At 42.2% G+C, this 16,767-nt stretch overlaps 3 protein-coding genes across 4 annotated transcripts in view; 1 reads left to right on the top strand and 2 right to left on the bottom strand.

Annotated features, from left to right (window-relative positions):
* LOC136443579 (caveolin-2-like) overlaps window positions 1-16,767 on the bottom strand; it is a 144,790-nt gene that overhangs the window by 76,318 nt on the left and 51,705 nt on the right. The gene's annotated exons all lie outside the window — the stretch shown is intronic.
* On the top strand, window positions 3,955-6,725 carry LOC136443574 (alpha-2Da adrenergic receptor-like). The gene has a single exon (XM_066440862.1). It carries the CDS (start codon window positions 4,374-4,376, stop codon window positions 6,033-6,035), a length of 1,662 nt encoding a protein of 553 aa, XP_066296959.1. The 5' UTR covers window positions 3,955-4,373; the 3' UTR covers window positions 6,036-6,725.
* Window positions 9,172-16,767, bottom strand: part of LOC136443575 (protein amalgam-like) — a 57,677-nt gene continuing 50,081 nt past the window's right edge. For both annotated transcript variants that reach the window (XM_066440864.1, XM_066440865.1), the window contains exons 4-8: window positions 15,448-15,741; window positions 13,908-14,186; window positions 11,329-11,541; window positions 10,057-10,630; window positions 9,172-9,286 (exon numbers count right to left, since the gene is read on the bottom strand). In XM_066440864.1, the coding sequence (XP_066296961.1) occupies window positions 10,569-10,630; window positions 11,329-11,541; window positions 13,908-14,186; window positions 15,448-15,741 (848 nt within the window). In that variant the 3' untranslated portion in view covers window positions 9,172-9,286; window positions 10,057-10,568. The remainder of the gene's footprint in view (window positions 9,287-10,056; window positions 10,631-11,328; window positions 11,542-13,907; window positions 14,187-15,447; window positions 15,742-16,767) is intronic.

The raw sequence follows: 16,767 nt of genomic DNA, 5'->3' as shown, positions 1-16,767 counted from the left end.
ATCTGGACTGAAATGATTTGCGATTTACGTTACGCATTGTTAATTATTTTTTGCATATGTGATGCGTTCATCATTTTGATATCACTGGACTGAAATGATTTGCGATTTACGTTACGCATTGTTAATTATTTTTTGCATATGTGATGCGTTCATCATTTTGATATCACGTTTCGTAGTTTAACAGAATCAATTTCATCAAAAAAACAAGGTAAAATAGTAGTCTCATTATACTTTACCTTCTCCCGTGATGCTTTGCACAGAAAATACGTTCTCCTTCCCAGGACCGTCTGTCTGACGAACCAGGCGCTAGAAGCCCCCTTGCGGCCGTGTGATGTATTTACACTTGAAAAGACTCACACACACGCCCATATTGGGTGGATTAAAGACGATTCAATCGTTGTCGATTGATGCTGTGGTTGGACGTAATCAATAATTTGCCATGTTACAAAGCATTTGAGGGTAATAATATGAATTGTTTTAATGAGCTGTATCTCCTCAAAGCTTCACACACTACTTTTGCCACGCACGCATAGGCCTGCAACTGTTGAATTCTAAGCTAGATATCACCATTTGGGCAATAATCGAAACCTCTTTGGGAGCCTTTATTGATTTCCCCATTTCAAAAAGTGTCATTTGCAATTTGAGGGTAGTGCTCTAAACTCTTTTGTAATAGAAACGGTACTGCAGGTTGTGCTTTGGCGGGCTGGGTACATTTTCGGCAGAAAAACAAAGGAAACACTTAATATTCATTCCTTTATAACAGCTGAATCTTTGCTCTTTAGAACTATCCAAACTTTCCAGTAGTCCGTTAGTATCAGACGTCAGAAGTCAGTTTCATAATGCTACATAAAACATCTTGACGTGTTTAATCCATGCTCATACGTTTTCATTGCTGGTAAATATGGTGTTAGCGACACCTTGCGTATCACGCTTATCTTGCACCTTTCTGTGGTTGCACTTTGAGATGGATGTAGTTTGGTTAAACCTGCAAGAGGGTATTTTACGAAAGTGGCAATTCCTCCCATTTAGTATCTTTATTACGTTTATCACAAACGGACACCCTACATGTTGCTTGTTAAAATACTTAATTCAAAATATGACAAAGCTGTACTGGCAGAACACGTACATGTATCGGGCCAATTCATCAAGGCAACTCTATAACTGGGGTCAAAGTGAACAATATAAAAGGATATCGACATTAACATCTCTATAAAAGCATGAAACTCAACTATATCTACTGTGTTGAGCCACCACCTTATGGGTGATCACCATCTAAAATGTCAGGCAGAATCTTTCGTAATATTTTCTTTTTCTATCATAATCTCGTTGAGAGCGACAAAAGCGTTAAAGAAAGTGATCCAGTCAGCTTGTCATTGACAGCTCACTAAAGATGTGACAGGAAATATGGATGGAGTTTACAGTATATACAGTCAGATTCATTGTGAATGCCAATGAACACTGGACCACGGTTCCCGATAAAGAGGTAGACTCACTGGGGTTACGCACGCACACGCAAGACGACCACAACATACTCTGTAGCGTCTGGGGCCATCTCAATGACTCTTATGGCGGCATGTGTGAAGTCATAGCAACATGGGGGTCTGACGCAAGCAAGGGACCTTAAGTGAAAACAATTACTCACCTTGTGTGATCAGAGGACAAATGGTTGCTCGGAGAGGCACGTAAATCATTCGTGATCAGTGCATGTTCTTCACGTGATCCTGGGCTTAATGGTCCTCTGAATAGCCATTGTTTACAGAACACTCAACAATTGCACCTGTATAATCACATTTAGAGATAAACACACTTCTACGAAGTGGGAAGTTTAAACAATGGATTTAGCCCTGATTTGAAACAAGCCACAAGAAAGTACATCAGTTAAGGTCATCACGGTTGTCATCATTTCGTGCAGGTCACCCTTACTAAGTCCATATTTATACTCACGTGGATCCTAATCCTTAAAAAAAATGTCAAGGGGCTTGTTGTAACCAGTCGAAAATACGTCATTTTCCCATCACCTTTGCCAAGAAGGTTATGTTTTTGGCAGCGTTAGTTTGTATATATGCTTGTTTGTATGTGGTTGAACAGCATAAGTCAAGAAGCTATGGATGGATTGTCATGAAATTCTGTATGTAATTAAGTCTTGTCCTATCAAAATGATTATATGGGTTCGTTAACGACTATACTGAAGGAGAACTTCAATCTTTTGCATCTTGTGTTCTTGACAAGCTAAAGTAAGGTTTTTTGGGCGGTAGACAACTCTTGCGTTCGGAAAGAGGTGACACAAATTTAGGCACTCTATCGGCTTTCTTTGAATTGCAGTGGCGTTTCAGTTGCAGAGGTCAAGACTTGGATGCAGCATAGGTCAAGAAGGGATGAATGAATTTTAATGATTTCTGACCTGTAGGTAACTTCCATGAAGACAAACGTAATGGTATGTAAAATGTGTAAATTAGGACTTGGTTTCCGTCATTGGTTTTAAATGACAGGAACTTCACAATCATTACATGCATAACTTGTTTTGAGAGGAACATGAAAGTATTGAATTATGCCTTAGTGGTAAATGATGAAATATGACTAGTGACACGACACATATAGCTGTATGAAAGATACTGTAATCATACATATAATATGTATGTAGATTTCGACACCATTTGCATGCTTGATAAGGATATACTGCGATAGCTTCCCGAAGAAGGATATTTTAGGCATGTGTGTAAAGAAGCTTTGGAAAGAAGAGATAAAGAATTCATATATATTTTGCTAATAAGACAGTTCTTTGCATATTTGTAATGAGCAAAAGATGCACAAACTCATTGGCAAATGATAGAGATTTCATACTTGTAACATATGAAATTGATAATTCTAAGTCATGTACATTGCAAATTAAGTAATTTTCATGATAACCGATAATATTACTCGGCGAAGGTATGAGGTTGTTGAACTCTTGTTCAACCTTTTGTCGTATTTAGTACGTTTTGGTTTCCAAATTTGTCTGAAATGTCGGAGACACTAGGCTATGGGTTATTGTTAATTGATATGATGATATAACATGCTATATATAATGTCACGCAAACTTTACATTAATCTATTTCCCGAACCATATTTACCTCAAACATCATTCCAATGTAGAAGGCCAAATGAGTTGTCGTGTGCTTTAATGGATAACGTCAAGGGCGTTTTCGTAAATTCAAATACTGCCTTGAGTTATTGTTGATTTCACGATTTGTTTACACTTTGACAAACGTAAGTTTAAAAGCAACACTGTTGAACGTAACAATCCTTTAATGTCCAGCTGTGAAACTTACACTGCATGAAATCATTGTTAATGTTTATTGATGTTTTTTCAGAGCAGTCTCATTGTGTGTGCTGGTTGGATGCATGGGTTCACACCATATTACATAGTCTTTACGAGGCATCTGCTACTAGCTTCGTCCATACTTTTTACTGAGAACGGCAAGTCAGCATGTGATCATTATCATCATGGTACGCTGCCAGACATTGTTTCAGAGGAATCTTTAAAATCCTGGTCACTCGTTTAGGCTTACTGTACTAGAATGGTATACAAATCATTTTGATATGTAAGCTTAGATTCGTCAGTGTAGAATTAATTGTTTTAAGAATGTCTTGTGAAGTCATTTTCTATTTAAGGGAGGCGAAGAAAGAGGAGAAACGGCACGAGAACTGAACGGAAAGAAGTGACGCAGTAAACGGCCCCATAAATCCACGACGTCCGTTTGCGCAACAATCCGTGGAAGCTGTCGTGACCACTTAAACGTAAAAGCCTCAGACTCGTGGGATGTTTCCTGGGTATGGTTGAGTGCTTTGTTTTCTGGCAGTGAACTCGTGTTGAGTTAGTCATGGCAAATATTGGAGGACATCCGCGACGCGCCGACTCCCGCTGGCACAGAGGAAGCATCAATTAGGCGCCTCTGATGGCAGTGCAAACATCCTCAGGCTGTCCGTTAATGTAGAACGGTACAAAATGCTGCCGCGCCCAGGAGAACAGCCAAAGGAGGATCGTACGACCAACATACGACAGGCGACGTGCGACTAGAGAACCCAACGGCAGTAGGAGGATCGCACGACCAAGGTACGACAGGCGACGTGCGACTGGAGAACCCAGCAGCAGTAGGAGAATCGAGCGACCGAGCTTCGACCCCAGAACGAACTCAGAGAGGGAATTTCTGTTCAGCGACTCGAAGATGCAGAGTTCCAGGGTCAAGAACTATCAAAAGGTGAGCCGATGAAAACGCCCAGATTTTAAAGACGTCAAGTGCAGGGCCAGGCGAAACGAAAAACGGCGAGCCAAGCAAAAGTGTCAAGACAAATTCTTGAAAAATCTTTTTCCCTCAACTATAGAAGAAGACAATATGGCAGATAACTGTAACGTCACGCTTCCACTTTTCACCACGTTGGGAGTGGGTCCAGTAAATCTAACGGCGTTCGGACCGGCAAATTCGACGGGATTTGTTTCAACAATCTTCAACGTAGCCTCCATGCTAAACGTGACGTCTATAAATAACGTATCTGATTATCGTGGATTTTATATGCAATTGTGGGGTAAGGTCGCAAATGGTAATACAACAAACTATACTAGCGACATAACAGACATTTTAGACCTCTTGAACCAGGTGACGAATACAATAGAATGTCTTGACAATGTTGTGGGACAACTCAAAGAAGCGGCGTACACCATTGCTCTGCCGATAATCATCATCCTTGGCGTGATCATCTTGTTGGGAACGGCGGGAAACATACTAGTACTTGTGGTGTACAAGAAAGAGAAGCGGGTCTGCAGCGGTGTGTTCATCCTGACACTGGCGCTGGTGGATCTCGCTATGTGCTGGATCGCCATTCCACTAGAACTGCACAACTTCCTGCAGTGGACAAATGAACGGGGTGACTGGTCCTGTAAGTTCAGCGTTTACTTCGTCCAGACGAGTTTGCTCTGCTCCATCCTGACTCTGGCTGCGGTAGCAATGGACCGCTACTTTGCGATCTGCCGGCCGTTCAGGAAAACCATGACCGTCAGGAGGGCGAAGCTCACCGCTTTAGGCATCGTGGTGGTCGGCTTAGTCCTGGACTGTCCCATTCTGTTCGTGTACGGGGTGGACAGGTTCGTACCTGACCAAAATGGACGTCAATTCGGCACGTGCAAGGTCTTGGACCAGTACGCCGACGAGGTAGCCGTGTCAGTTTTCCTTTCCGGAAACTTTGTCGTCTTCGTTCTCTGTTCGGTCGCTATAGTAGTCCTGTACATACTCGTCTTCTGCAAAGTCTTGAACCATCACAAAAGGGTTCACCCAACGTTATTCAGAAACGAATCTGGCAGTAGAGGGACGAACCCGATTCCGAAAAGCAACTCCATGCAAGTTCGAGAAAGGCCCACCGACATCACCCCGCAGCCAGAACCAAGCACGGAACACTCCTCACCAAGTGCTGCGTCCGACAAACAAAAGAAGTGTAGGACTCGGCGATCACTTAGTGATCCTACCGTAGCAGGCCTTGCTGTTACCAGGTCACGTCTCAAGACAATAAGAGTCACAAAAGTGCTTAAGCCAATTGCAAGGCCAAGTAGCCCCGTGGACAGATCCGAAGACTCCGGACACGAGACGGACGGTCCGGAGACGAAGTCGTGTCGGTCCAGCCCCGTCATGATGCGGAGCGAGGGTGGCTACACCTCAGCTGCAAGCTCGTACCGGCGTCGCCTCGTCTCACGCGCGAAGAGCCGGTACAGAAACCCGCGGATGTCTTCCCCGCATGTCCAGACCGCAAAGATGCTGGCTCTGGCAACGTTGGTGTTCATTCTCACCTGGTTACCGCACTGGATCCTGACTTTCGTGTACTCAGACCCAGGTACGACCTCTCCGTTCATCAGCAAAACTGCACAGGCAATCTTCCTCGTCCTGGACAGACTGTATCTCCTCAACAGCGTCCTCAATCCAGTTATATACAGTTTCGCTAGTCGGAGCTTTCGTGTCGCGTTGAAAAACACGATGACGTGTAAAAGACAACGTCAGATGCAACGATAGACGCTGCAGAATCACACAAACGTATAACCATGTATGTACAAACATTCTATTCAGATAAATGGCACATTGTCAGAGGTATCTCTAAAGAATATCAGATGTTTTTTTTTGCGTAATAGCTCCTCTTGATTTTGATTAATTCCAACAGCGTTAAATTATAAAGTGCCATTTTAGCAAGTGTTGCAAGTGTGGCAAGAGCTTTATCTCCCATATAATTGCTCTAATTTAATACTGCTAACCATGAAATAACCAAATATTGCCTTTCATCAAATTGATTAGACAGGTAAAAAAATGTCAAGTGTTCAGTAATCCGTAGGCTGACTTAATTGTATTTTAGGATGTATGTTTCTTGAAATGATGTAACGGTATAGCATTGTGTATTTTATTGCAATTAAGAGAAATATCATTTGCCAATTGATATATAAAACATGATATCTTAAATAGCAGGACTATGGTGATAAGAATGTTGATGTACTATGAGTTCATTGTATTGCCACAGTAACTTGTTTTATGATAAAGGTTCTACAATTTTTCTGGAAAACAATCTTTAACATATTACCACGACTTTTGCTGTGCACATTCATATTAGGAACAAAGACTAGAAATATGCTCTCTTTTTTTCAACCGAACGTATCCTTGTATACGAATATGTTTATGACTATGAGTAGATGAATAAGACATATTGGTCTAATAGTGCTGGCCACACAGTACACTCATTCCATTCACGTAGTTTTCTCCCTGCCTTATGAAGTCTTGATACCTTTCGGCTATACATTATTGAATCGAAGATTGAAGATTTCCAGCAAAAATTCCAGATTTTCTAACCAATAAGTTATGGTACCTGTCAGCCTGAAGCGTGACTTTCCCAAGGAAATAGTTAAACAAAACCGTTTATTGTTTAAAAGATCTCCATTAGTGACAGTTTAAATACCTCATTACTCTTCGAGTTTCCTGAAGCAGTGAGGATAAATAAAGCAATGACACGGAGACAGCAGTATCCAATAAGATTGTATTGCAAGTACATGTGACGTTATACAACAAAGCAAGAGAAGGATGGTTAGTGACATAATTCTACTAATTGAGGACTCCGTGAGTTGCCACCACTGTCAAGAGTTTAGCAAACGTTGTTGCACAGGATATGAGTGTCATCCATTATCCACATAGAACAGGAATTCAGTAAATATTTACATAATGACGTGTTTCAAACAGGCACATGTTGCAGTGTTTACAATGCTAGGTTCGTTTGCTACACGCAATCATACGTATTGATCATTTAACGCATAGCTATTTGTGACACTATGTCACCAGGTAGCTTCCGTTTGTACAACGTGTCTCATCAAAACGCCCTCCCTCAAAAGCTGATCTATCCACGGCTTGAGTGTATCGATAAGACGCCATCACATTACGCTTGCCTGCGATCAGTTCTTGTGGCATTGAGAGGTGTTTGTCTGCCAAAAGCGTCTAGGAAAGTGTGCTCAAGATATCAAAGGCTGCACTGATTCCCTGCTCAGAACATCCTCTTATACCAGGCTGCAGCTTGTATACGTCAAGCAACGACCCTGGCGTACTGTCCTGCGTGCGATCCATGCTTCTCGCTGCGTTAGCACCGGTCAGCCGTCAGTCAATCAGCTAAATCTACCTCCTGTTTTTGATGGTAAAGCTACCAGCCAATCGCGTGGCCTGTTGACTGTGATTGGCAAGTGACGGGTGACCGCCGCCAACGCTGTGAGAACAGGAGCCGCAAGCCGGTGCGCCAGGGTGTGGTTCATTGATATGTACAAGCTGTGGATCTGGCATGAGACGATGGCTCAGAATAGAATAAACGAGTAATGACTAGAGTAGACCACTGTCCTAAATGGACTATGACATTTCAAAAACGATTTAGACTCCTATTGTTTAAACAAAGGCAAACGGTGTGCATCCATGAGCTTGCCGTGAGTTTGAACGTCCATACATTATTTACAGCAGATAAAAGGCCCGCTTATTATATCTCCACACAGTCAATCTTCTTCAGCTGACCCATCTCTCTACTGGCACCAGTCTTCTCAGGGGTCGTAGCCTGTTAGAAACAAGAAAGGGGGTGATTATCACCTGTGCCAAGAGAATTATGATGGATCCAAATTGCAATGTGGTGTAATTGTATCATAAACATCACAATTGCTATATATGAGTGAACATTGTTTCTGACATGGCAGCGAGCAATGGTGTTAACCTATACTCGCCGGCTCTTTAATTGTATTTTCGATTAATGATGTACCTTTTTTTCATAACAGGTTTCCTATCACGACGTTAGGTACGTTATAGACTGAAGCATTTCTATGAGGAAGAGATTTGGATAAGCAATACTTTTCAATGGTTACAACATTTCTCCTGTACGTACGAGTACACATGGTGTTTTTGGTTGCATTATTTGTTATTTGTTTTGCGATCAACATTCCTCACCTTCCTTCTGGACTGTCTACAAGGAGTGCTCCTCATGCTGTCCAAATTTGGGTACAGATCTTCCGTCATTTTCGAGGCTGGAGAAGGAAAGAAAACAATATAGTGAGCATCACATATGCATGCGATATTTCTATCTCTTCTGCCTGAATCAAAGTTGAACTACAACTGTCAACACAAAAATGGACTTACCCATATTCTCGACTGATGAAGGGATGAGAAATATACTGAGTTGGCAAATACAGATCAACTTTGATTCGTACTCAATCTGCTCATTGAACTAACTCATACTCTTACAGAATTGAATGCCTCTGCTCTCGATGAACCTGCCTAACTCTACGTCAAGCATTGCTCATACATGTTTTGTCATTTATGTTTTGTCGTTTATGTCTACATCTCTAAAGGCCACATTACAAAAATCATTATACGAGCCCGGCATTGTACAGGGCAGGCGGTGTATGTATAAAAGGAACCATGATGCTCCATCTGGTCAGCAGCCGTTGGAACGCCTGACCCTGTAACCAAACGACAACGACAATCGAACGAGAGTTATACGCCGACATACTGTACTGCCCTTGTAACTTCCTAATCTCCTAAATCATGAATAAATAGTACACATTTGATCAGATTACCCTCTCCAGCCGGCATGAAGATGACATAGTTGGAGGGGAACAGGCCTATCCTCCCACTCAGGTAACCCAGGCACCAGCCGCCATCTTCCCCCTCCAGCACCTCGATGACGTCATCGACCTCCAGATGCAGCTCGTTCTCCTCCATGGCGTTGTAAGAGTACACAGCTTTCGCAAATCTTCTGCCTGGAGGGAGAGAAGAAGCGACACAACTATCAATACATGTGGGCTTGTAAAATGACGGCTTTCCTTATTCTATATCTATGTAATACTCAAAGCTTAATTTGGAGAGTTAAGAGGATTATTATGCACGGTAGGGCACTTAGAGCAGCTTTGAATCGCTAAAAAAGATAGAGGTATATCTTTAGAAGTTGATATTTCGAGAACATAACCAACGTTAGCTGTAATGAAATACTTTTCTTTCACACAACACAATGATAACGATCTAACAATGTTACGGATAAATGCCTGGGTGCGATATCAGCAAACTCTAATGCTGATCATCACTTTCTAGAATCCATGAAATCCTCTTATACATTAAAGCCCATAAGAACGGATTAGATGCCACACACTTGTGCATATTGAGCTGCCATCACACACGTAAAATCGTATCACGCTGGTTTACATTGATTTGTGGCTGAAATAGCCTTAGATATAGCTCATAACTGGCGCAATCCGGTACTAACTTTGTGAATGTCAAGTTCACAATTAATAGATTCTCATCGATGAAGTCAATACAGCGGGTTTTCTAATGATTCACTATTTTGATTTTAACATCTTCTGAAAAAATGGCAATAGCAAAACTGTTACCACAACTTCAATAGCACATCTTCAGTCCTTACACAACACCCAAGTATGGGTACAACACTCAAGTATGGGCCAGGCATGATGGAGTGAACTTCTTGACCTGATACGGCGAGCTCCAGCAAGATCGATACGGTTGGACGACCACTTACCCTTCTTATGTGCAGTCTTCCTCATGGTCTCAATTCCAGAGTAATTATTCTTGATTGGCTTTGCTTTTAATAAGAAATAAAGAGAAAGAGATGAGTGGAATAGCAAACTGCGGTTGTAGGCTGCGACGCTAGTACGCAGAGCGAATAACTTCGTCATGAATAAAAAAGGATGGACGATGCAAAATTCAAGGAACTTTCTATCTTCATCCTTGTTTTTCATTTAAACGGAGACCTACGCAACTCTGCAAATTACGGAACGTAATTCCTACTAACGTGTTACCTATACGCTGCAAGGCCAGACGTGATTAGAAACTCAGCAGGCGGCGTATCCAATACCATAGTAGGGCATGCATTTCCATGAAGCGAAAGGAAACGTTGGAATACTTTTCAGTATTTTCAGCAATCAACATGGGCGATTGTAGTGCATTCGCCGTACAGGTTCATGCGGAGGAACTTGAGTTTAACTATAACATTGCTAAAGAATCATGATTCAGATGCGAACTTTTGTTCCATCACAAAGACAATAACTCACCGTACAGATTATCGATCGTCTCTTCGGTCTTCGTCAGGTACTCTGTGTTGGAACAAGAGTTGGATCTTTATTCATGTTATTCAAGTGAGAAATCATCAGAGGAGAGACCTGTCATGGACTGTCGAATATCCATACATTTGGAAGATCCTTCAAAGGTCTTTCAGCGTGCGCTCAATGATCTTCAAGGCCTAGAATGATCTCTCACATCTTTCCATGGTTGCACAATGATAGCTCAATGACGACTAATGCGTTGAAATAAAATTTCAAAGATATTTGAATTATCCTAATGAGAGATTCAATGTTTTCTTATTATCAGGTCTTCCACTGATTTCTCCGATTTCAATAACCGATGATTTTTGGTTGCTCATCAGTTGCCCAACCGTCACCTCCATGTAAAAATGCATGAATTTTATTCAGCCTGGTTTACCGTTCTCCGTAGTATTCGCTGGCTCAATCTTTTAAAAAACGAAACAGACAATATAGCTTTGTCGATCGGGCGGGCCAGAGCGTTCGCTTCCGCGTCGGACATGTTGATGATGATAGAAAGCACTCTCACACGAGGGCTTAGACAAATGGGGCCAATCAGTCAGCTCGTTCAAAATCTGAACGAACATGTAAATGCCATGAGTTATTGGTACATGGTGCATGCAAGGCCAGACTCCGTTGTTGGCAAGCGAAAAGGCTGAGCCAGCAGTTCCTACGGAGAATGGTTATCAGGCTATACTTTATCTGCAAGTCACCTGGTAGTTCAACCGTCGGCGGTCCGAGCGTGTCCTTGCCGTCCTCCTGTTTCCCCATGTTGTAGTAGAAGGCGTACTTCTTCTTCTCTCGCCTGTCCCGCCGACGTTTGAGAATGTAGAGCGTCAGTCCCGAGCACACCAGGATCCACAGTCCGCCAGCAATGGCGCCGACCATGATCGCCCAGATGTAGTTACGATCGTCTGCGCTAGTCTCTGGAAATCACAATAATGTTATGATTAATACCAGCTCTTATAATTTTACAGAGTACCGTGTCCATAGAACGACACATTGTTGATTGAGGCCTTCATAAGATGTTTTGAGCGCATAGATATTTCGAGTGTGCATACCCATGGGGTTTCTGATGCTGCCTTTTAAAGTTTTTCTAAATTCATTGTTTTATACGGCAATCTCGGAATCAGGAGTTGATTGATGTTATCTAATTAGATGAAGGCGTGTGCATTCTCGCCTACATTTACGATGTAGGCAAGACGGAAACGATGAAAAGTGAATAGAAATCAGAACCTATCGATCAAAATAGCGATATCGAATCACTTTATCGTTTCAACATTTCAACTTCAGATATTGTACTATCTTGAAAACCTGGCTATTACAAAGAGGCCAGAAACAATCCTCTCAATGTGTTACTATAATTACAGGCAAATTCAGCTCATCTGTAGTCTTTGAGAAATTTCAACATGATGTAGATATAGTAACGAGCCACATGACTGTACGAACACATGTCAAGTCATTTATGCCTTCATTAACACAGTATGGGGGATTAGCGGTTACTTATCCGATCTAGATATTAAGTAACCCACTCAGACATCTGCATCGAAATGTATACTGACGCCTAGTTCTATAGAGTGGAGTTTGACAGGCCAGCATACATATAGATGATAGATAGATTTTCTGAAAAGGTTTGATTAGAAGACTTTCTTATGTTGAAAACGTTTAAGAGACAACAGGCTTTCTTTCAGTGCGGGTACTCTTACATTGTTAGTTACGCAATTGCAAAATCATTTCCACATGCATGTGCACACATTTCAGTGTATAAGTTGGTTACCATCTTTGTCTCTCTGTAGCCCCTGGGCCAAAGAGTTGTGTAAGCTCTACAGAAGAGGGCGAGTCTACTTGGTAGTAGTGATTGTTTAACTTTAAGTAGTAACATGCTCTTCCTTAGCAGTACTGGGTGCTAGCAGAGAGAGCTCCATGCACATTTTAAACGTCTTTGATATGATTTGGGGTTGGAATCCACAATCTTTCGAATACTAAGTAAAGGTACCCGCCAGGCTATTGCACCGGTATTAAATCTATAGTGTTGTTAAACCTCAGGGACAGGTAGGTATAACAATAGCTCTCCATATCTCGTTCTCAATGGTGGTGGTCCATGGCTGCTTCGTGCGCATGGAACCCTGCCAGCTGATAACGCGGACCCGGGTCCAACCTGTCAGCGCTATTGATGATCCTTTATATGCTCTAGTTACGTTGAGTTGACCATGGGTTTTCTCTGGGATATGAAATATATGTGCAGCCCGTAGGTATTGCGGAAATGGTCACCGACAATGGTGAATTATACCCACACCACACGTAGGAATCGATTGGAACGTAGGTAGTGAGACTTATAATCAATAGCTGCGGTTATTTCTTATTATGTCAGTACGTACCGATGTACCCGAACCAGTCAAGTGGAAAGCGTAACTCTTTCGAAGTTGCAATTTTTCTGTGCTGTCCATAGACTATTACGAATCTTAAGAACTTCAGGCTCCACGTTCCCAACAACCCATGTCAGTTACCCGTACAGAACTTCACGCAAGGGCGAGGACGGTGTCAGATTGTACACTTTCAGTATTGGCGGTGTGTCGTGCACCGTCAATGATGGGAAATTCAACATCGATTTTCGACAAATCGCCCAGAACATCATGGACGTTGACACTTTGACGCATACACTGTAACGAACTCAGACTGAAGTTGCCGATCGATAGCGCTCCTAATTGTGTAAAATAATAACAGAAAGAAATTGGATGACACGATTCCAGCATCGCTGTTGACGATAAATGCATATATCACATATAACAGCTGCTCTGGCGACTATGAACAAGTGCCAAAAAAGGAGAAACGATCACCGATCTTTTAGACGAATATTTAAGGGACAAAACACACTACAGATAAGGACAGGAGTATAAGCTGGTTGCGATTCACACACCTGTCGCATTTTAGGAATTGCACGAGTTACTTTCATTTGGATCGTGTCGCAACTAGGATGTCATTGTCTGCTTGTCACGCCCTCAACTTACTTGCAAGCAAGCTAGTGACAATAATCTATCTCCAAACTACATCATGTGTGTTCAGGTGACAACGATGTCATTATTCTAATTAAGAGAATGCAGGGACACATGCTTTAACAATATGATACCTATGTCATGATGTTTCAACTTAAGACTGGGTAGAATGGGTCAAACATAATACTGCCGAAAACTAACTTTTTCAAATGATATTCAAAGGTCCTAAGTTTTGTATCAAATGTGCTGTTCTGTGGTGCAATACTATTGGGGGTTTTTCGGTCTTTTTTTCGACATACCTCTTACGGTGAGTTTTGCGATTCTCCTGTCCGCTTCTCCAACTCCGTTGCTCGCCATACACTCGTACGTTCCAGAATCGTTTACTTGCACGTTGAGGAACACCACAGAACACGCGAGAACATCGGACGAGAGCGGCTGAGTCACAGTGCGCAGGCGCGTGCCTTCTTTGGTCCACGTGATGTTGGGAGACGGGTTACCGTCTGCCACACACTGGAGTGTCGCTCGCTCTGATTCGTCCACTGAGAGAGACTCTGACACGCTTATGATCGAAGCAGGGTCTGAGGAAGACATACAGTATTAGAGGGAATATGAATAATGGCATTGACAAAGTGCAGATATGAAACGTCAAGATTTCCTTCACGATCACTTAATACTGCATATAGGAAAAAGCAGCGAGGTACAAAATTATGGCTTCATAGAGTGCTGACAAAATGTTAGAAAATCTCGTTTTATGATTTGAAGATTAGCAATAAATACGTCCATGTTTTGATGTACACTGTGAATATAACCAGGCAGATTGCTGCTGCTCTTTATGGTTAACCCATGGTGCTTTCACCTTATAAACCAGCAAAGAGAAATAGTGAATAATGCGCCCTTTCACCATGCGAAATAAAGTGGCAAAATGGCTGGATTTTGGGGGCCGTAAGGTGGGTTTTTGGGGTGCTTACTCCATAATACGTAATCAAACTGCATGATTACGTTACACTTTCTTTACCTACTGTATGGAAGCATGTATACAACACTATGTTGGTTTTTCCTGTTCAACTTTTCTGTTGGCCAAAATCTTTCTTAATTCGATCCTTATAATGTTGATTTGTAATCATAATTTGTAATTAGCTGATGTCTACACGTGACACTCTTATTGTCTCACTTCTCCTTTTCAGAGCCCTAAACAGAGTTCGGACACGTACACGTATGTGAATGACCTATTATTAGATTTAGTACTTCCTGCTACAACGTTAACAATTCTTCACAATAGCCTATTTGCTTCCTTTTAGAATTTTACACCTTGACGCTAATACTTCAAATATAAAGTTCTGCAGACGTGAGCTTTCGTGCTTTACTAGTTATTAGCCTTTATGTAATTTAGTGGCTACCGTAGTCGTAATATTTATCTAAGCATTTTTCTTTCTTATGAATGCAGCAAGCATGTCGTAAAATTGTTGAACATTCTTCTTCTATATGAGTGTAGCTGGTGTGTCGTAATATTACTGTACATTCGTCTTTCCTACAAACGCACCAAGATGTATCTGGTTTGTCAGCCAGGCTATCTATTGTACCTGAACTAATATAACCCTACCTTTTGCAATACCCTCCGAAGTAAGACAAACGTGTCATATACAACCCCTCGTCCGTCTTGTTACCAAAATTTACGTCTGCTTAACACCTCAGCCTCGTTAATAAGGACCACAGGAGTAATAAGTGACGGTTATGGTTATTCAAGCTTGTTATGGTGTCCATTCATAACAGTATCATTTTGACAGTGTGAACGTTGGTTATTAGATTTAGCGATAAAAATAGGATAACCTTGTCACGTACATAGAACTTCTAGTCGGAGACTGGCGGCGGAAGGTCTGACCACGTGATCAGCGATGCAGGCGTATGACCCGGTGTCCGCTCTGGTCACGTGATGTATGAGTAATGACGGAGACGCCATGCTTCCGCCGGAGTACTTCCCCGTGAAGCCAATGGTCTCCACGCGTGCGCCGTCCTTCTCCCAGTGGAGAGAAGTTATGTTCGGCTTCGCGCCACTCACTGCGCATGTCATAGTAACTGTACGGCGATAGGTCGTGACGTAGGGAGAGTAGGGTCCTACTTCAACGGTCGGAGGCACTGAAAAAACATGGTCGAACCATAAATCATTACAGCATAGCTAAAACATTTATATTAGATATCCCAGAACATATTTGTCATTGTATCATACCGCAAAAGATGTGAGTAATCAATAAGATCAAAATGCTGCTGAAAACAGTTATTGACAATGTATTCAATCATCATTCAACAAGCCATGGCGTGAAGGGGTCTAATGGCGCAGGCATCCTTTGTGCATGTGGATATGATTTGGGCTAATGTAATGACATAGGCATACCTTGCACACGCCAGGCGTTAACCTGGTCTACTGTCCCCTAAAAGCTTTTCTACATGTACAGAAAATTCTGACGATAACGAAGACGAAACAATTGATTTGTATAGCACAATCCATGTCTCCTTCAAGGTAGCAGAACACAGTTTTCGGCCTATGGGGGTTTCTATAGTTAAGGACCCCAAAGTGACCCACATCGACGTGGATAAAATAATAGTAGGGTCCCCTACAAAATCACGACAAACGAATATGTTGAAGTCGAGGGTACGATCTACAAAATAAGTGAAAACCAAAAAAAGTTATGGTTTTATAACAATTTGACGGCCACTTTGATATGGGGTCATGCGGGGTCATGCGGAAGTGAAGCCGACTCACCTCGGCAGGCAGCTGCAAAGGTCACGCGCATTTATACGCCGAATGGGAAAACTTCACAATCTCATTCCTACCATCTGAAAGCCCACTTATTATACTGCCATACAGTAAAGTTCGTGCCTCGCTGGCATTCACGTCAACGTTTTTACACACGGTTCAAGGTTTAGGGCGCACTATTTTCTTACCGCTACGTCACCGACTCCGGGGGTCGCGGCGAAATACTGTGTACTCATACCTTAACGTCTACCCCTAACAACCGTATGAAAGATTGGACAGTGTTTTTGGGTGACATTTTACAGTGGTATTCTAGAAAGAGGTCACAAGCCCACACTTTAAGTCGTAAACCACTGCAAGTCATTCAAACCGTGGCTAATTCTATATCAGCACGGTACTTCGGCGCTACA

Source organism: Branchiostoma lanceolatum, chromosome 10 (genome assembly GCF_035083965.1).
Source record: "Branchiostoma lanceolatum isolate klBraLanc5 chromosome 10, klBraLanc5.hap2, whole genome shotgun sequence".
In the NCBI taxonomy this organism is placed as follows: domain Eukaryota; kingdom Metazoa; phylum Chordata; class Leptocardii; order Amphioxiformes; family Branchiostomatidae; genus Branchiostoma; species Branchiostoma lanceolatum.
This window is presented reverse-complemented; position numbering and strand designations above follow the sequence as displayed.